The 19823-nt window shown below is 32.1% G+C and overlaps 2 protein-coding genes across 2 annotated transcripts in view; one reads left to right on the forward strand and one right to left on the reverse strand.

Annotated features, from left to right (window-relative positions):
- Ctnna3 (catenin alpha 3) overlaps window positions 1-19823 on the forward strand; it is a 1639810-nt gene that overhangs the window by 537118 nt on the left and 1082869 nt on the right. The window lies entirely within an intron of this gene.
- Window positions 4623-19823, reverse strand: part of Lrrtm3 (leucine rich repeat transmembrane neuronal 3) — a 160708-nt gene continuing 145507 nt past the window's right edge. The window contains exon 3 of the mRNA XM_005341992.4: window positions 4623-5611. Within this exon, the coding sequence (XP_005342049.2) occupies window positions 5402-5611 (210 nt within the window). The 3' untranslated portion in view covers window positions 4623-5401. The remainder of the gene's footprint in view (window positions 5612-19823) is intronic.

Here is a 19823-nt window from a genome sequence, read left to right on the forward strand (position 1 = left end):
ACTGGACATTGTATGTATAGTTTTCCTTTGTTTTGTAGTCCTCTAAGTCAAGAAAAATGTTCAGCTAGGCTTGGAACCCCTTATTCACATCAGTATAGTAAAGGAACAAGGATTAATTCTTTCATGTTAGGACAAAAAGCACTAGAATGACTTGGTCTGGAAAAGTAAATCCTTATTTAAGCAATATTATTATAAACTTAGCATGCATCGGTATCGCCTGAGTAATGTGTTAGCAATTCATATTTGGGGTATTATCTAAGAGATTCTAATTCAGTAAATCTAGTATTTTTTATGGCACTTAAGGTAATCTCAACCTCTTAATAATAACTTCAAGGATATGATGGATGATAAAAGCTTAAACAAATAAATAGGGGGGAAACACCAGTTTGCTTTATCCATGTTGTCTTGAAACTATTTTCTCCATTAATCCAGATGAATTCAGTAAATAAAACTGACTGATACCAATCTCTCATGTCAAGACCAAGCTAAAATCAAAACTTGGGAGACAGCCTTTCATTTTACATAGTCTGAGGTAAAGTCTACATCATAGAACATTTAAGGCCACACAGTAGGAGTGTGTTGCATTATGCACACAAGGTATGTGGTAGTCAATTTACTAAGTTAAATTTATGGTATTTTAGTTTAGAAAACAAAAAGGATTTTCTGCAATGATACTTTATAACAGTTCTCTTAGTGAATTTGAAAAAATTATTTGATTTACACAAAACAAATTTTAATTCAGCTTTTCAGGAAGACAAATACATAAACCAAATCTCCTATAAATGTCTGAGAGGTCTAAGAAACTCTATAGTTCCCTATGTCCTAGATAGCTAAGGTACTCTCTGCTTTAAGATCTCTGTCTTTAATAGAGATGTAAATAATCAATTGTGCCCATTTTCAGACATTAACCCAAAATTTAAATATAAGTCTACTTCTATCTCATAATAAAATCTAATGGTTTGCCATGGAAAACCTTTAAAAATGACCCATCAGTACTCTGGTATTTGTTTTTAAAATTTCAAGTTTCTTCTCCATTGCAGTAAAATGAAGCACCATTACTGATTGTCATTACTGATTGTAGTTAAATCAGAATTTTGAAAGTATTGTTCCTTGGCTGCTCTCTTTTTAGAGACAGCTATGGCAAGTTGAGGAGGTAAATGGAGTAGAAGAAGTTTTTGCTACAAGACCAATTCATCCTCTGATTTTTTACTACAAAACAAACTCATCAGGATTTTGAGGTTTTTTTTTTACACATTAAAAGATTGTTAAACTACTACCCCTATGATAAACTGTTAAGAACTATATTATTATGTCTGCACTGGAGATTTCTCAATTTCTCTCTGAGACCAAATTTCTGCCAGTTCTATTATCTCTCCCTTAACTTGCTGTCATTTACTCATAATATCTGATTTTCTTTCTACCAGCTTTCTCACAGTTCACACCAGGTATCTGTTTTCATGCTTTCTGTTTCTTTATTTATTTTGAATCTTTACTTTAAGAGATAACATTGTCTTCCAGTCAGGAGCATTTGAAAACAAATATATTTTTACTTTTATAAATAGAGGTTTTATTTTAGAAAGCATTTTTGTAAAAAGATTTTACTGTTTCTAAGCAGTTTATGTAATCAGATCTGAGTTCAAATTGGGTTATGTCATTTGTCTTGAGTGTTAAATTTGGAATAGTTTGCTTCCAAAAATATAATTTATGTTAAAAATTAGTATGTTTTTCTAAAACTTGAAAGAGGAAGTAGGAATAGAGACTTGACTAAAATGAAAAGATTAGTAAAATATTTGCATGTTAACATAGGTTTTAGCATCTATGCATTAGTTTGGATAAGTTATACTTAATTTTTATTGGAAAGAAAATAGAGAAATTTGTTTTCTATTTTGACAGTTTTTTAAAATTTTGTTTCAAAAAAGAATCTTGCCAAAACAAAAGAAGAAAAAACATAGTCTTCCCTATCAACTCTGAATCAAACACGTGTTTAGTTGAACGTGTGTTCAACATGTGTTCAACCTTGTGTTATGGATCTTTTTTACATCTACCCACACAATCTCAATTTAGACGGTTTTTAGTTTCTCTCCCTCTGCTTCTTGAATTTTTGTCTGCACCTTGGGGACTACCTACATCCACATTTTGGGAGTCGCTGTTCTGCATATTTATAAATGATCTTATATATTGAGATATGTGACTTGCTATAGAATTTTAGCGTGAGGGACCAGAAAGAGTTCATTTAGCTCACGTATTATACAAACTGAAGGAACTGAGTTAAAGTAGAGATTATTAAACAACATGTCAAACTTTTTTTTTCTTTTATTCTATCCACTATCTTGGATGTTGTCAGCACTAATCAGAGAGAGAAAGCTTTCAGTTTAATGAAAGACTAATAGCCTGTGAAGTTTGAGAATGGTTAAAGTACATCAGTGATTAGCCCAGTGTTCATGGGTGAGGACTCAATTTCTTTGAGATTAATGTGTCTTCATAGGGTTGATATGAAGACAAAATGAGAAGGTTTGTGTGGTTTGGAAACCTCAAAACACAGCAAAACTTTATTGTTTACTGCAGCTGTTGCTGTTTTTGTAATCACACTGGGTCAAACTCTCCATTTTTCAACTCCAAACACAGGTAAACAGATTTTAGTTATTTAAATGATTGAGCAATAGATAGGAATGGAGACATCAATGGGAAGGGCAGGTACTTGGAGGAAATGGGAAATTATCAAATGGTGAAAAAGATAGTTTAGAATTAAAATTTTAGACACAAACTAACAATTGTAAAGGGATAAAGATTCCAGACACCATCTATTCTAGCAGGTTTTTACCATTCCCCCCTCCCTCTTCCATGGCACAATAAACATGAAGCAAATAACCCAACATCTTTTTTTTTTTTCTTTTCTTTTTAAAGACCCTTTTAATTTCAAATATGAGAAGTCTTAAAATTTTAGTTATTTGCCTTTAACTGTAGCTTAGGAACTTGGATGCTCAGAGCTGTCATCCCAAATTGATTTATTTATAGTTGCTTACTTTAGGTGAAATTAAAATGTTTAAGAAAGTGGTTTGTTTCAGGAAATAAAAGCATACATTTGTAAGGCTCCTTGGAACCTTAAAATTTCTAAGTCATTTATCAATTTGAAAGTGTCTGAAAATAGACTTGAAGTGCTTATTTACACAAACTAATTCTTTCTTTTGGATCTTTGCTAGGACAACTTCTAATGAACAACTTGGCAGATGACATTTTGATTTACATAATAAATAAAATTTTGCATTTGATTTCAGTCTCATAAATAAGAGATTTGTAGCCCTCTATAAATTTTGTGCAAAGCCAAATCTCAGCATAGGGGATTAAAAATGCTCAAAATAATACATTGTAAGGAAGTTAGATATTGGAAAAAAATAAAGCTTAATTTGGGCTTAGAATGACAAAATTTTGATTAACAAATAATTTATGCAAAATATGTTACAAAATCTGATATGCTAAATATCAGGGGTTTCACATTTAGTTACATTTAAATTAATAGTAGCTTATTTCTCCAAACCTTTACATCCCCTTTTTCTTTGATTTTTGTGTATTTGCAAAAAAAAATTTGCACTACAATTTTTAAGTTTATTTTTCTTGAAGTTGCTCTTCAATTTGTTGTGATAACCTGCACAAAACTAGATTCTGTAGATATGATTTCTTTGGAAAAGATAAAAAATTAAGTTTGACATTGATGCTTCTAATTATTTTCTTTGTTGCTTTGATTGTATTTGACCCCTGTTACACTGACATATATTCAATCTATTTTGACATCATAAATATAAAATGACAATATAAAAAAGCATTTGTTCTAGTGCAACAGTAATTGAAACTTGCAGTTTTATATTTTTTTAAAAAATACTCAAACACCAAAAAGAATGTGTGATTTTCATAGTAACAATGTTGTCAAACAATAATCTGTGTCAGGTAAACAACAGAAACAAGTTGATCATTCCAGCCTCTGAAAAGTCAGGTTTTCTTAATTTGATTTGTATTTAAAACACAGTTGCATAATCAATATAGGACCTGGGTTGATATTCAATTACTCCCAGTTATTTTTCAGATAATTTGGAGGTGAATTCCATTATGGAGGGCAATGTTAACAATTTGGAACATAATATGGATGTTTATAATCTAATTGAGTGATACATTTCTCCACCGTGGCTCACTTCTATATTGAATGAATTATAGATGTTTAAAATTGTCCCTCAGGAGCAGTGGATGTAGCACACAATGACAAAAATTTCATATTTTTCCTTTGAGAAGTTCCCAAAATAGTCTCAGAGTTCTAAATGAAAAGTTGTCTTAAGAACCAGGCACATTTTGCACTGACTGATGGTTATTTTTAGGTGAACCGCTTTGGGTTAATTAGAAGAAAAATTGCTACTGTACAGTTATTATGCTCTATTCCTCCCACCTTGGCCTGAAAATAATGAGATGTAACAAAAGTTTTTCTTTGTCACTGGCAGCTGCACCTTTTAAGTGTATCAAAGTCTGTTGCTGTGGTTACGGCCTTTGTTTCCAGTGATGTCTTGTCCATACTTCTCCCCCCAACCCTTAACAATGGTTACTCAAAAAAATGAAATAATGAGTCATTCATTCGGAAATATGTTGTTAAAATATCCCTCTTTATCATTACATTTCACTGCTTAGAAACTAGGCTGTAATTCAAGGCAACAGTTAAATCTGAGAAGAACTGTTAAAAAAATCTTTTGATTTTTTTTTTCATTTATAAGAAAAACCTGTCTATGTAATTGAAGAACCTCTTACAAGTCTGAACAATTAAATCCTTTTTGGTTAATGTATTATTTCTGGAACAAGTAGATAAAATTCTACGCAGTAAGCATGATAAAAATCGTGCATATTTTGCACAGCACAGAATTTTAGAGTCAAGGTTTCTGGGCACAAAAGCAGTAACAAAACAGTCCCTACAAAACTGAGTAACTTTGAATAACACAAGAAATAATTTTTGTTAATTTAAAATTTTAGAAACTGAAATGTGTAAAGTTTGTAAAGTAAAATGTAATTAAATTATGGTACTGTACATACCAGTTGTTTCTATAATTGAAACTTTACAATATGAAAAATACATTAGCTCTGTACAGTTTTTACACGTAGGTAGGATGAGTTTTGAAAAATCGATTCTTTTTTTTTTTTCAGGGTCATACTCTTTAAGTCAAAAAAATACTGCACAACTTAGCTAATTACAAAGTGTAGACTTGAAACAATTCATGTCTTCTTTATTTCATGAATCAATCTTGATTTTTGTTTTATTTGAACAGGGGATTTTTGTTTTGTTTTTCAGAGTCACAATGAACAGATCTTCCTCATTTTGTCCTTGAGGTTACAAAGTTTGGTAGCAACCCTTGGCCACCAGTCAGCTCAGTTAAGCCAGTGGCTGTTTATGGTCACTGATTCGGCCAGCTGTTGTGATTGTGCTCAGGTCCAGCTCAGTCTCTAGGTGTGTTTCCATCGTATCTTCCTGTGCATTCGTTTCAAAGGATTTGTGAGAGAGAAGCTCATGATGCACCCCACAATAACTTATTGTGGGCTGGTCGTATGCCAGAAAGGTTGACACATTCATAGATAAAGGTATCTGGGGAAAAATGACATGAGAAAAGTCAGTTATAAAGAGACAGACAACGTGAGGGGCAAGATATGGAGACCCAAGCGCTGACTTGACTAACCTCTACAGTTACACCTGTGGCTCTAGTGTCCCTGCACTATCCTGCTCCTTCCTCTCATATTTTGAGCTCACAGAAACAGCTTTAATGTCTGGGTAAAGCTGTTCAATGTTATCTGAATGTCCTACTGAAGAACATTCAGATAAATAAATAGCAGTATGCATGGATATAAAAATGAATTAAAAAGCTCCTGCATCAGAGAAGTCAAAAAAATTGCTTCCCCTAATTGGGGTAAATCTGTGGTTTTAGAACTAAGAAAGCTATTATTTGGTTACCTCTGATATTAGGATGCAAACAAACAAAACAAAACAAAATAAAAACAGTGACTCTCAAACTTTAGCATGCATAAACATCACCTCCCTCTTCTTCAATTACCTATTCCATTGTCCCCAAAAGGTTTGGGATAGGGCATTTTCATACAAGTTCCTATATGAAATGGGTGCTGTTAATCCACATACTACACTTTGAGAACCAATGCAGAGGAGAATTTTCTAGTTAAGTCATTCTGGCTATTCTTATCCATAACTTTCATCACAAAGATTCCTTGAAACATTAATGCTATACTTTAGTTAATGTATTCAAATTTGGAACTGTAAGAACTCCCAAGGAAAATTGAAAACTCCTCTCTAAAGGTCTAAAAATCATCAAAAGATGATGCTGGTTTGAAAGAACCAGTAGAACAGGTGAGGAACTGACTCTATTGCTAATAAAAGAAAGCAAGATATAAGGATGTGAAGAAAAAAAGTCACATATGACTATTGTGAGCAGAAGGGAGACACATTACAGACAACAGGTAGTCTTAGATGTAATTAGTTGTCAAAGTCTATAGATCATTCCCATTTTTTCTCCAATAATATAAAAGCTTCTCTCCTAAAAAGTAGGTAACTTTGAGGAACCTTCAACCTGATCTTGATTTAATATCCACCTTAGTTTAGATATTGTTTGCACGTCCTCCAAGACCTCACATGTTGAAATGTATTAAATGGGTGGAAACTTAATCTGATTATGGTATTTAGAGGTGGGGCTTCGAGAAGTTGATTAGGTTCAGACAAACTCATCAGGGTGGAGCCTGCAGGATTGAATCCCAGTGACTTCATAAAATGAGGGGTCGAGAAGACACATATGTACATATACATGTTCCCTGTCTCTTGCCGTGTGATGCCTTGTGCTTCCATGGGATTCTGGCAGCAAGATGGCCATCACCAGGTGAGAGCCCTCAACCTTACACCTTCAGAACCCTGAGCCAAACTAGACTTCTTTTCTTCATGATTCATCCACTCTGTGGTACTGTATTACTGGCAACAGAAAATGAACTATACAATATCCTAATTACTAATTCATGTTATTGGATTTCCTTTAATGAAAACTTGTTGAGTGAATGAATAAAATGCATTTCTGTTTGAGAACATCTAACTATATTTCCCTTCTGATCTCAATTGAGATTAGAGCACAAAACTAAGGAAAATAGAATGTCTAGGTTCTATTCCTTACTTTATCTTCAGTATAAATATTCCTTTATATTGAGATTATCTATTTAATAAATGCATATCAATGTATCAAAAGTCCTTGGAAACAAAAGTGTAATGCAGTTCATCAAATTAAATTTCTGAGTAATTCTTTCTATTTATGTAGAATTTTAAAATTTGAAGCATGAACTTGTCTGATATGTGAATAAAATACATTATAGCAATTTAAAGATGGTCAAGACAATTGAGAAATCATAAAGGTAATACTTAATAGTAAAATAGAATACTTCCATTTAAAATAAATAAGAATCTCTATTGTTCCAGATGTAATAACTAAGATATTTTATCATGTAAAAGCAATTGTGCAGCATGAATGGATTTCAATTATAGGAGAGAATAAACATAGCTGGGCACGTGAGTTTTACATTGGCCTCTGGGAAATCAATGCTCTGCAATATGTTTTGGGTCATATATTTGTAGGGTTTTATATACTTGTTCTTATTTGTCATAGAAAATTATACATAACACATGCTAAATCTTTCCTGACTTTCTTGGAATTAACTCTACTGTGAATGATTTATAATTTCTATGGTCACAATTTCTGAAAAATAATATGCCAAGATACTTTCTTCTATTTGTATACACATAATTTCTTGCTTGATTTAATATCTAGAGGCTTCTGATATCCAGAGCAAAAGTCTTAATTTGAACCATATCAATTAAATAGTTTGCTATGAACGTCTACTAAAAAAATCTCATATTTTATTTAGAGGATTTCTTCTTGTTGAATATGTGTTATTTGGAAACACCTTACTCATGCCTATACTGTTTCAATGTATTATTCACTTATTTTTTTTACATATTGCTCTTTCCAAAATTGGGACAGTACTTACAAGCAGTATAGACATTTAACATGTATTTTTTCCCTCATTTGAAAGTACATCTTAACAGTTGATGATAGTTACTATCAAAAAATAACAGAAAGGTGATTAGTAAGTAGAATTTAACAGCTGACCTATGGGAATAGACCATGGATTTTTTAAAGTTGACTTAAATGATTTTGAAAATATAGGAGCTAGTATTGGATAGATACAAATGTGCATTTATAGGAGTACATGATATACAATTGTATACATGTATATGTGTCATCTATATAGTAATTACTAAGGATTTCAAAACCATTCTATTAAGGTATGAGAAACACAAATTTTGTTCATACATTTGATAACTATAACAGATTTATGTTGTCTATATAAACTATTTATAAATATAATATACATACCTATAGATATATATGTAATATAGCATATGTATACACACGTATGAACATTTACAGAGTTTTAAAATCGAGCTCAGATAAGTTTGCTGAATTATGATACTTTTTCACTGGCAATTTTATTGGAATGGTAAGGTAATTTTCACAAAGTATTTTGTTGGGTTTATACAAGTAATTTCTTTCCCAGTTTCTTATTTTTAAGTATTTTATATAAATGTGAATGGCAGGTTTATTCTTTAGTGACTAATCTGCTGAATGAAAATCTATTAAATCTGCACATGTGACATTATGATAAACAATATGTATAAACCAAATACTAGTGAATGAACCAAGTGTTTTACACATAGAATAAGATCAGTGATTTTCTTTTAAATTATAATTTCTTCCTACAAGTTACCATACATGATAATTCAACAGGTATTGACTTTAAGTATGATTGCTACAACATATGTCAAAATATGTAGTGTACAAATAAATTTTATTTAAATTTAAGATCTAGTTTGTTTATTAATAAGATGAAACTTTTACCAGAAGACTATACTCTTTGAAATAATTATTATATTAGAATATTCCTGTAATATAAATTTGTATGTAATTGTAAGCATGGTAGTTTGGTTTTACAATTGAGTACATACAAGTAATAAGTCCTAAATATAATAAATGTAAATGAAAATATGGTATTATATAAATTTATTTGGGGAGGAATATTTTTGGCTCTAAATATAATTAAAAATTATATTTTTGTCAGAAAATTTTTTCCTCATAAACATGTTACATGTACTATTTGTAATGACTTTCTTTCTCCATATCAACATCATAATAAATATTTAGTACTTTCTCAATGTGGGGTATTAGATTCTTAAATAAAGCAATTAAAGTAGAAAGTCAAATATAACATGTGCAAATTCTTCCTCCTCTAGTAATAACACACCACTTGCTACCCCAAGTTGCAGTACTGTGTGAAAGCTTTATTTTGGTTCTTACCATAAAAGGCAATTTATCTGCTCCTTTCAAATTATAGTCACTTGTTTGGAAACACAGCAGATGACAATTTGTGATATTTCCATTATTTGAAAAAAAATTGAATAGAAGGAAAACTGTTTATATTTCAAATAAACTATCTTAAATATTTGAATATTAAAATTTGCATATGGTATATTTCACATCAGAAAAAAATATTTGATGCAGAGTTTTGGGCAATTACTGTGAATCCAGCATTTTTTTTTGGGGGGGGATTCTATTGGGAGGACATATCCTTGCACAACAAAGTGACTGATGGCTGGGTAGTGATGGAGAGGCTACTAGTTGGCATTAAATGCTGTGTGAAGCTTAGATGCAGTCCATGTAAATTCTACCTGTCACTAAGCCACAGCAAACACAGCACCCTCTTGTTCAGATAACCAAGTGGCCTTGGTTTTCTTTTCTCTTTTTAAACTAACCTGTTCTCTTTCCCACACCCCAGCCTCCCTTCCTTTTTCTCTCTCTCTCCCCCTCTATTTTTAAATTGTTCTATTATATGCTTTTCAATATGGTTAAGGTGTTCAACAATACAGTCCTAGTTTCTACTTACTATTCCAATTTGGACAGTATAACTTAGTAAAGAAAATAAGCAGTGACCCTATGTGCCTAAAATGATTAGATTTGGTTCCAGAAGGGGCAGTAGGAGATTTAAACCTAATAAGGCTACTACCTCCCCAAAACTTTTTATTTTAAGACTCTTTTTAAAATTGGTATATTGTAATTATACATAAGACTGGAATTCATTGTGCCATATAGATACAGGTACATAATATGGTTTGATCAATCTCATTTCTCAGTACATTCCCTTGCCATTTTTCTTCCCCAGATCTGCTTGCCTTACGCCAGTGATCTCCCTTTATTGTTATTATTATTTTAACTAGTCTATTTTATATGTGTGTATATACATATTTATATATATATGTGTGTGTATGTATGTGTATGTGTGTATGTGTGTGTGTGTGTGTGGTTCACTTTGGTGTATTTGTACATATACATGGACCTAGCATACTTGATAGATTTCATTCCCCAGTACTCCCCCTTGCCCTTCTCTCTTCCCTTCCTCTCACTCCTCATCTTCTACTCTTTGTCTTCCTTCTATTTTTGTGAGAGCCCCCTTTCTTTCTCTTTCTTCCCAGACCTTTCTTTAGAATCTTCTATTTAAAATATCCATAGAATCCTCTTGTCCCGTCTTTCTGAGAGAGAACAGTTTCTTTCAGTGTTCTTTTACCTGATAAACTTTTACATATAATTACTCATGGCTTCCTTTAATCCTAAGTCACTGTTTTCCAGGTGAGATAATTATTCTTGAAGCATAACTCATATAGTTTCAGGAATGTGGAAACTTGCTCTGTAGAAAACATTATCATTTGACACATTTTAATGCATTATCATAAGCATTTGAGCTAAGAAATCATTATATGCTATTCTAATTATAAGAGGTAGTAGCTGACCCATTACTTAGGAAAATTCTCTTGGGAAAAATTTTGATATGCTTAACTTATTAAGATGCTTAAGATATTACTATATCTTGATGTCAATGACATTTGCTAGTACTAATTTTTCAGTAGGTGTTTCAACATCAATATTATGTACCTTTCTTATAAAAATTATAGTTAAATAAAAATAACCAAGTATTAATGATTTTCCCCATTCATATATAATGTTTAAGCTAAGTATATGATTATAAAGGGAAAGAATAGTTTTTTAAAGTTTCCAATTTTTGATTAAATAAAAGCAATTATTAACCTTATATTCACTGTATAAATAAAAATATCTATATATATTTATAAAATATGTGTATATATATGAACCTGTATGTGTATTTCTCATATTGAATTAGTTGGTTAGCAGTTCCTCCAGCATAAGTTATTTCTGAATATAGTTTTTAGTAAGTATAAATACTCATACTACTAATTATCTTTGAAAAAGAATGCCACGATGTCCCCCCATTTTTCAGATAAATCTAGCATTTATCCAAGGCCAAATATTATCTAGTAAGAATTATACTTCTCTCCATTGTTGAAAGGATTTTTCTGTTTTTTTTTTCTTTTTATATTATCTTTTTAAAAATGTTTAAATTATACAGGGACACAATATCTTTGTTTATTTATTTTTATGTGGTGCTGAGGATCAAACCCAGGGTCTCTCACATGTGAGGCATGGTGGGTGGGCTAGAGAATAATTATAGTGTTTTTGTGTGTAAGGACATCAGTATCCATACATATGTGTTGTGTGCTGATTGGCTGATTCTACTAACTATACTATTCATCCTCCGTGGGTGTAAAATGAAATAGCCATCTTTTTTGTTTGAAAGTAACGTTGTTATTTTCCTGATTTATTGGTGAAAGTCAACACTGCTGGGAAGTGATTCAATATTTACTTTTATAGACTCTCCCACAGAGATAATATATTTTACTTTGAAACTGATTTATTTGTTTGAAGAGCAATCTATCTCCTAGAAAACTTTTGCATTCTAATGGTTAATTGGTGTGTGTACAATAGACACTTGGATCATTAATTTTAATTATCTTGATTCTATGAGTAAATTATTTAAAAAACATTTTCAAGAAGTACTTAAGAGGCTGAATTGATGTTATCTATGTTAAAAACATTTAAAAAGCCTAACTTGAAAATTCTTTAAAATATTTTAAAATTCTTAGATGTAATTCAAGCCTTAATATAACTTTTGGTATTTTCTGCAGAGCTAAGTTACCTTTCTAGGATCACAAGTACAGAGTAATAAATAAGGCAGGAACTTGATGTGAATTTGAAAAATTTCAAGTGTCTGTAATTTGAGAAAAAGGTGAAAGAAAAACATTGTTTGTAGAAACATAATAATTCTACTAGTGCTTTTTGTGTGAAAAGTACATTATATAGTTAAGTCCCCCAGGGTTAAAACACAAAGAGAAAAAAAATAAATTAAGAGTTCCATTTGAAAGGTCATAGTTCTTATAACAAAATATATTTAGAATAAAAATAGAATTCTGGACTTTAGCAGTTTTATGTGTCTTTACAAATTTGTACCTTAGTAGTCCCCTCATTCCATCTAAGTAATGGGGAGAATCAAAAACTGAAAGTGTCTTTATCTTTGCAATTAAAAAAAATCAAACATTTAAATGATGTGGCAACTGTGAATGTGCTTTTTTGCTTTATAAAACATTTTGCTTCTATTTCAGTTTTTCAATAGGAATTAATTATATGAATTGTTTGCATAGATTTAAAATGTGTCTATAATATGAAATAGAAATATTTATTCATGAATTTATTCACTCTTTCGTTCAATGGAGATTTGCTAAATGCCTTCTCTGATCTCTGATATTGTGCTAGAAACTGAGGCCAGTCCAAGTCCTTGTTCTTAAGAGAGGTCTTTATGTAAAAAGAGCATTTTTCTTTTCTGCAATTGACATCTCTCAATTTTCCATTGATTCATGTACTCACTCAATTATCCATCTACCCACACATTTTTGTTCCTGTTCTCTAATAATCAAGGTAGTTCCTTATTCTATTTTTATGATATTTATATTTTTAAGATCCACCTCTGACACTTTTATTTGTACTTATGTTTTCTCTCATATTAGACCATAATGTTTTTGAATGCCAGAATTTATTACTAACTATATTTCTCCATGCTTTATATTGTCTTACATGCTTCTTTAAACTTAGTAAAAAAACTACTTGACTGAATGGAGTTAGAGTAAAGGATATTTTGCATAGATAGGGAAGAAATTGAAATTTTTTTTTTCCCGGGATGACTATGCTTTACAAGAACCATATGACTGAGATTATCTGTTAAAGTGCCATTATGTAAAGATCCAGGCCATGATGACTAGATTAGAGGTGGGGGGCTAAAATAATTAGCAAAATTCTACAGTAATAATAAAGCATGTAGCATTGTTCAATCTCAATGTTTGATATTCTTCTTTATTTTTTATTTTAAAACTATTTTTATTAAAAATTTTTCTTTATTTAAAAGTTGGTTTAATACCTTTTATTATGAAAAGTACTAATTACATATTTGAAATATGAAAAACTTTGTAAAGGAAAACTAAGAATGAAATAATCACTTCAGAATGTTATGTCTATATTTTATTCTTCAATGCCTTTCACATTTGCATTTTTCAAACTCTTTAGTGCTTCCTAGAAGTGCTGCTCATGATCTCCAGGAGTTTGACACATCTGCCAAATTAGCTCTCCCAGTAATGGACTCTGCCCTGGACTCTTCTGTGTCAATCTCTGTTTTATTTTTGTAGTGCCAGAGAAAGTGATGTCCCTCTCTTCTCAGGCAAAGCAAAATGCCCCAAACTGTGTTCATTTACATGCAAATCTTTCTGCACAGCCCGGTGCCTGCTAAATTGCCACTGTTGCCAGGTAAAATGATGAGACCCAAATTGAGACTATGACTCAAAGGCTTCACTAATCTTGGTGCTGTGTTTCCAAATCTGTTTCTTCATACTGCCGTGCAATGAGGTGCTGTAGCTAATCAGTTTGAAAGCATCAGTCTTTTTCTTCCCCACCAGGCCTGGAGAATGTAGTTACAGTTGTTCACTCAAGGGTGTTATAATAATGATACAGCAGTTGATTTTTGTTTTTGGTCTAGATTTAGTATATGTCTCTAAGAATGTAACAACCAGGTTTTAGAAACTCCAAACAACAAATAACAGTTTTTGATACTGTTTTATAAGTAACTGGAAAAGATCTGTGTCTGACTGATAGGGCGTTTTAGTCTCAAAGAGCAGCTCTATATGTGATTTCCCTGAACAACTGTATTTGTTTGGTATTCTCTCATGACTTTTTATAACCCTCTTGCTTTCCAAGAGCCTTTTCCCTCTGCTCTAGTTTACAGTAGTCTCAACATTCCTCACAAAACAGACCATTTCTAGAGACCTTGTCCTGTTTGGCAGGACTTGATATTCCAACTTCCTTAGAAATTTCCATTCCTGACTAGAACCTAGAAAAGAGCATTTTAGAATTCACTGAAACCTAGTGGCTATCCTCCTGTTGGACAGGCTGCCCTAATTAAACTGAATTATAATGTTTGAGATCATTCCAATATTATATTGTACTGTGCCTGTAGTCCCAACTATTCCAGAGGCTGAGGTGGATTGCTGAGGATTGCTTGAGCCCAGGAGTTGGGAGCCAGCTTGGGCAAAACAATGAGATCCTATCTTTTTTTTTTTTTACATTTTTTTATTAGTTGTTCAAAACATTACAATGATCTTGACATATCATCCATTTGATTCAAGTGGGGTGGCTGTAAAACTAATGAGATCCTATCTCATAAAATAAAACAAAACACTTCAAACAAGCCTTCAAATGACATAATTTCTTATTGATCAGCATCGTATTTCTCTTCCGTTTTATTATTAAATTACTTCAGATTCTGAATGAAATTATCTCCCAACTAAAGGAGGTGATATTCTACATATATCTTCCAGTTTTGCATAAAACTTCCACGCTCATTTTAGACCAAATTATATTTTCTTTTTGATGAGTCCTCAGATGAATTTGATTCTGTAAGGATGAACTACTCCAGTGAATTTCTTCTCAATTTTTATTTATATACACATGAGTGTGAAATAATAATAATATTTCTTCCATCCGTCAATCTACTTTTCTATTCATGCATATTCATATCCATCTATCCACTGTTGGCTACTTTAGGGATCCTAAATAAACAAACCCAATTCTCTAGCCTTACAAGCTAGCAGTTGTAAAACATTATTTTTTTCTGGTGGGTGGAAGTATGTGTAGGATACAAAGGGAGTAGAGGAAAGACTTTCTGACATTTCTGTGAGGCTTTATGTTGCTGTACCATGCACGAGCTTTCCATTTTCATCTGATTTATATGTTGATTTTATTTCATTTATTTCAATCTTTTGAAATTGAAATTCCATAGAGATTAAAGATTTCAGAGCTTGTGTATCTTCTATATTAGTGAAATTTTGAAAGTTCTTGTTAGTGGAAAGACTGGCAGGGAGCAGAAAGACTTTACTTTAAATGTGAGGTGTTAGTTCTTAATGGTCTATCTTTTTTCATTAATAATGTAATTATTTGTTTTCAATTGGAGGTTAATATTAGTTATCAAATGCAATTTTCAAAAACCAAAATGATTTAGGCCACATTTGGAAAGTAAAACTGAAGCCCAAGGTTGCACAATAATCCTCAGTATCATCAGATGCCTTACTTGGAGAATGTTTCTCAGTATCATCAGGTACCTTACTTGGAGAATGTTCCAGCTCTTTTTAACAAGGCTTGACATTCAGTGATCTACAAGGTACAGATATGAGGGAGTTATGTAAGAATTATAATTGTGTAAAATCTTTTAATTGATTTCCTTATTGTTAGATCATATAATTTATAGTGCTATCTAATAATCTGAATGCTGTAAGATCAGTGATGAAGAAAAGGATGAACTATAATTTTTAACATATATGGTATGCTAGTTAGATTCTGTATGAGATATAGACTTCTTTCAAAGTTTAATCTTTTTTAGGGATATTAAGCATTTCTCATTCTACTTAACTCTGTTATTTAAGTATCTACCATGAAAGTGTCAAAGTATCATTTGTTATCAAAGCAATAAGATCAGAAAGGAACAACTGATCATGAGTCTTGCAAAAATATATGATTAAGGAAATCAAATGTAAGGATTAGACAATGCAATCTAAGCCATCAAAATGACTATTTTCTCATGCTAAATATGTTCTTGCTTGAATAATAAAATAAACAATGTTTAAATTAATCAATCTTTTAATATCTGTTTCTCCATCTCAGATTTAATTTTAACATATATTAATAGTGTTCTGATATTCTATGAGGTAATACAAAATTATGCAATTAGATAATGATTAGTGACCTTTTCCCAGTAGGAACATCTTTGGTATTTTCTTTCTGTTCCCCTTCTTCACCAATAAATATTTGTGGAATTCTCACTCTGGTCACAGAATTGTGCCAAATGTTTGAGGACAACTTAAGAAACAATTGATATGAGGGTAGAGTGCCTACTGTGTCTGAGAGGGTATCATTTATTCTCATTCAGGATATGAGAATACAAAGTTGAAAAATAATAAGTAATCTTGAGACTAGTTATGAGTATAGGTGAAAAGGGAGAATGCTTTTAGTTTATCATGTTTTTTTCTAACTTAGAAGAAAACCCTAGACTCCTGATTCTACCCTCTACTTGAGAAATGTGACCAAATTAAGGCAACTCTTCCTTGAACTGGCATTGTTGATCCTGGAAACGGATTAAATTCTCAACAGAATTAATCATGTTCTTCTTTCTTCCTAAGAGAAAACCTAATTGACTTTTCTTACCTTTATTGTTGTTTCTTTATACTTTTTTATTTGCTTCAGTTATTTACATAATACAATATTTGTAGCTTTTGGAAGTAAATGAAACTCTTGAAAATATATAACTGGAACAATTCCAAATGCCTTATGGAGAGAGTTAATGTATTTTGAATTGCTTGTTTATTTTAATGGTTTCTTAATTTTTTTATTGAGACATGAAATTGAGACACATATAAGTTACAGGGCAGGGGGAAGTCACACAGTTGCTTAATAAATGCACTGGATTCTTATTGTTGAATTGCAGTCACTGTGTAGTACCTGAATAATTCTTATCTCCTGAACATGAAGAACATACAAATTTTAATAATTAAGAACATTTCACATGTAAATCCAATGCTAAAAGTATAAGAGTATTGTCACAATGTTTTTCTGAGGTAGAAAAGTAACACATGAGGTAGAGTCATTCTATTTTAGGAATGGGAATGGAATGAAAAATAGGGCTCTACTTTTTTAGTATTGAGATTATATTTCCTAGTTGTGAAAAGAACATTGAAGAAAGTACTGAATTTATTTCTTAATCATTCTATTAACTGATTCATCCTCACATTGTCTTCAGTGAAAAGGTATCTATGTGCCTTATATTTGCATCATAATGCTAAGACTATATCTTAGACCCCTTCTTTCTAGTTGAGGACATTAGCAACATGGTTTTGCAGAAAGGAAGAATCTTTCTCTTAGAAATTAGATAGATCCTGGGCTGTGGCACATGCCTGTAATCCCAGCAATTTGGGAGGCGGAGGCAGGATGATCGCAAGTTCAAAGCCAGCCTCAGCAATTTAGTGAGGCCCTAAGCAACTCAGTGAGACCCTGTCTCTAATAAAATACGAAATAGGGCTAGGGAACTGGTTCAGTGGTCGAGTGCCCTTGAGTTCAATCCCTGGTACTACCGCGCCCCTCCTCAAAAAAAAAAAACAAACAAACAAAAAAAAAAAAACCACAGAACTTAGATAGACTCGGGTCATTTAGAGGGATTCAAAGTTAATGAAGTTTAATAATGCAGAAGTCTTTATACTAATATGCTTAGTGTTTCCCTGATCTTGTCTTTCCTCACTCTTAGGCGAACATGTACTTTATCATCAGAACAAACAGGTAGCTTCACATGACTATAGCAGAATTGCCTGCCTGGTTCAGCACTCTGTTTAAACTCCTCATGAGCACATAATATCATTGATGTAGTTAATATAGGAGGTGAATGGCTCCTATTCAAAAAAAAATCTGGTCTGTATCTTGACTGAAAATATTATGGTCTATCTCCTACCTAGTTTACAGCATGCCCACCAGTCCCAGGGCTGATACCTAATCTTTAAGATTTCTTTCAACACTGAAATTTTGAAATTCTCTGTGCTAATGTAGAATCAGCATTTTATCTTAAAAAATAAAAGTACACATTTTTAGGAGGAAAGGCCCTTCCTGGAAACCATACATTCCTGTTTCTTTCCTGCAAAGAATTCTTTTCTGTGATCCAGCTGCATTATCCTTAGACAGTGTCTCCCTAAGAGGCCTGTGGGGTAATTAGGAATCTGTAGGCAAAAAAGCATTTCTCAACTTCATAGTGTAGTAAATGCATTCCTAAAGACAGGGGTTTTGATTGTAGCCCTTTTCAAAATCTGCTTGGGGGTTTAGGGTTTTAAACGTATGCCATGAGTGATATTGATTAAGCATTTTCTGCCTTGCCCATTAGCTCTCCCTTCTGCTCAGTGCTGTAGTGAAATCATGATTTGTGCCATGGAAATCACTGAGGCAATAAATCCAGAACTTATGACTTCAATACATTATTGAGAAGAAAGCACAGATGGACTACAAGGAAGTGAGCAGTTGTTCAAACTATCTAATACATTTTATAATTAATAAGTACAACAGGGGAAATGAACAACAAATGAAAGGGTAGCCAATCTAATTTTAACTAAAATGCAGTATAAAATTATTTGGTTTATAATATTTAAAAATTATAGCATAGGTATTTAAAATTTTGATTTTAAAAATGATTTAAAAATTTATATTTAAAAATATAGCATAGGTGTTTTTCTCTCTTGAACACCAGCTGAGTTTCAGGAATGGTTCTAAGTACTGGTGACTAAAAGATAATTGAAACATGGTTCTTATCTTCAAGAAACAATCAGTTTTCAAGAGTAATCCATGCATATAACTATAAATGTGAGTAAGCTCAGCCTTTATCAGGGTTAGGCATTAGCTCCAGAAGAAGATTCCATCAGCTTTATTAGGCTGGGGTCAGGAAATCCTTAGGGAGGAGATTCTTAAGCTGAGTCTTGAAGGAAGACTAGGAACTCACTTGAAGAGAAACAAAAAGAACATTGAGGGATAGGCACAGTAGATGAAACAGCTTGGGTGGTCAGGGAAATAGAACTAATCAAAATGGCAGGAGCAAAGGGTGCATATCGTGGAGCAGTGAAGTCATACATACAAGGTACAGAAATATAGCAAAATGGTAGGTGTGAGATGGTGAGGGCCTGAGGTCAGGTGCTAGCAATGGGGATGGAAAGAAGGGTCAGTCTCTTATCATTTACTAGATAGGTGACCTTGGGCCAATTAACTTCTCTGATTCACAATTTTGCTATCTGTTAAAGAATATAATAATCTCCACCTCAATGTTTTGTTGTTAGTTCTGGAGATGATATGTGTGTTCCTTGGAATAGTAAATTATCAATAAGTGAAAGAGATGATTATAATATTGTTGCTGATTGATTGAAACACTCCATCATGTCTGCGTTCATTTTCTACATAGTTCACTGCTTGTTATTCTCATATTACTGTTCGGTATGTAGCTGAAATGAGCTCAGAGAATTAAGCATTTTTTAAATGCTCTGCCAACAGTCATTTCTTCAATAATTATTACTGTTGCCACATTAATCTATATTTGAGATGCAATCAAATTGAAGTGCTCAAAATTTATAAGCTCTGCCTGTCAGAACTAAAGGAGGAACAGAGAAACATTTGGACATTATTAGAGTTATTAGTTATTAAGGGAAAGTATCATAGTTTCAATGTCATGCG

Source organism: Ictidomys tridecemlineatus, chromosome 1 (assembly GCF_052094955.1).
Source record: "Ictidomys tridecemlineatus isolate mIctTri1 chromosome 1, mIctTri1.hap1, whole genome shotgun sequence".
Lineage (NCBI taxonomy): Eukaryota > Metazoa > Chordata > Mammalia > Rodentia > Sciuridae > Ictidomys > Ictidomys tridecemlineatus.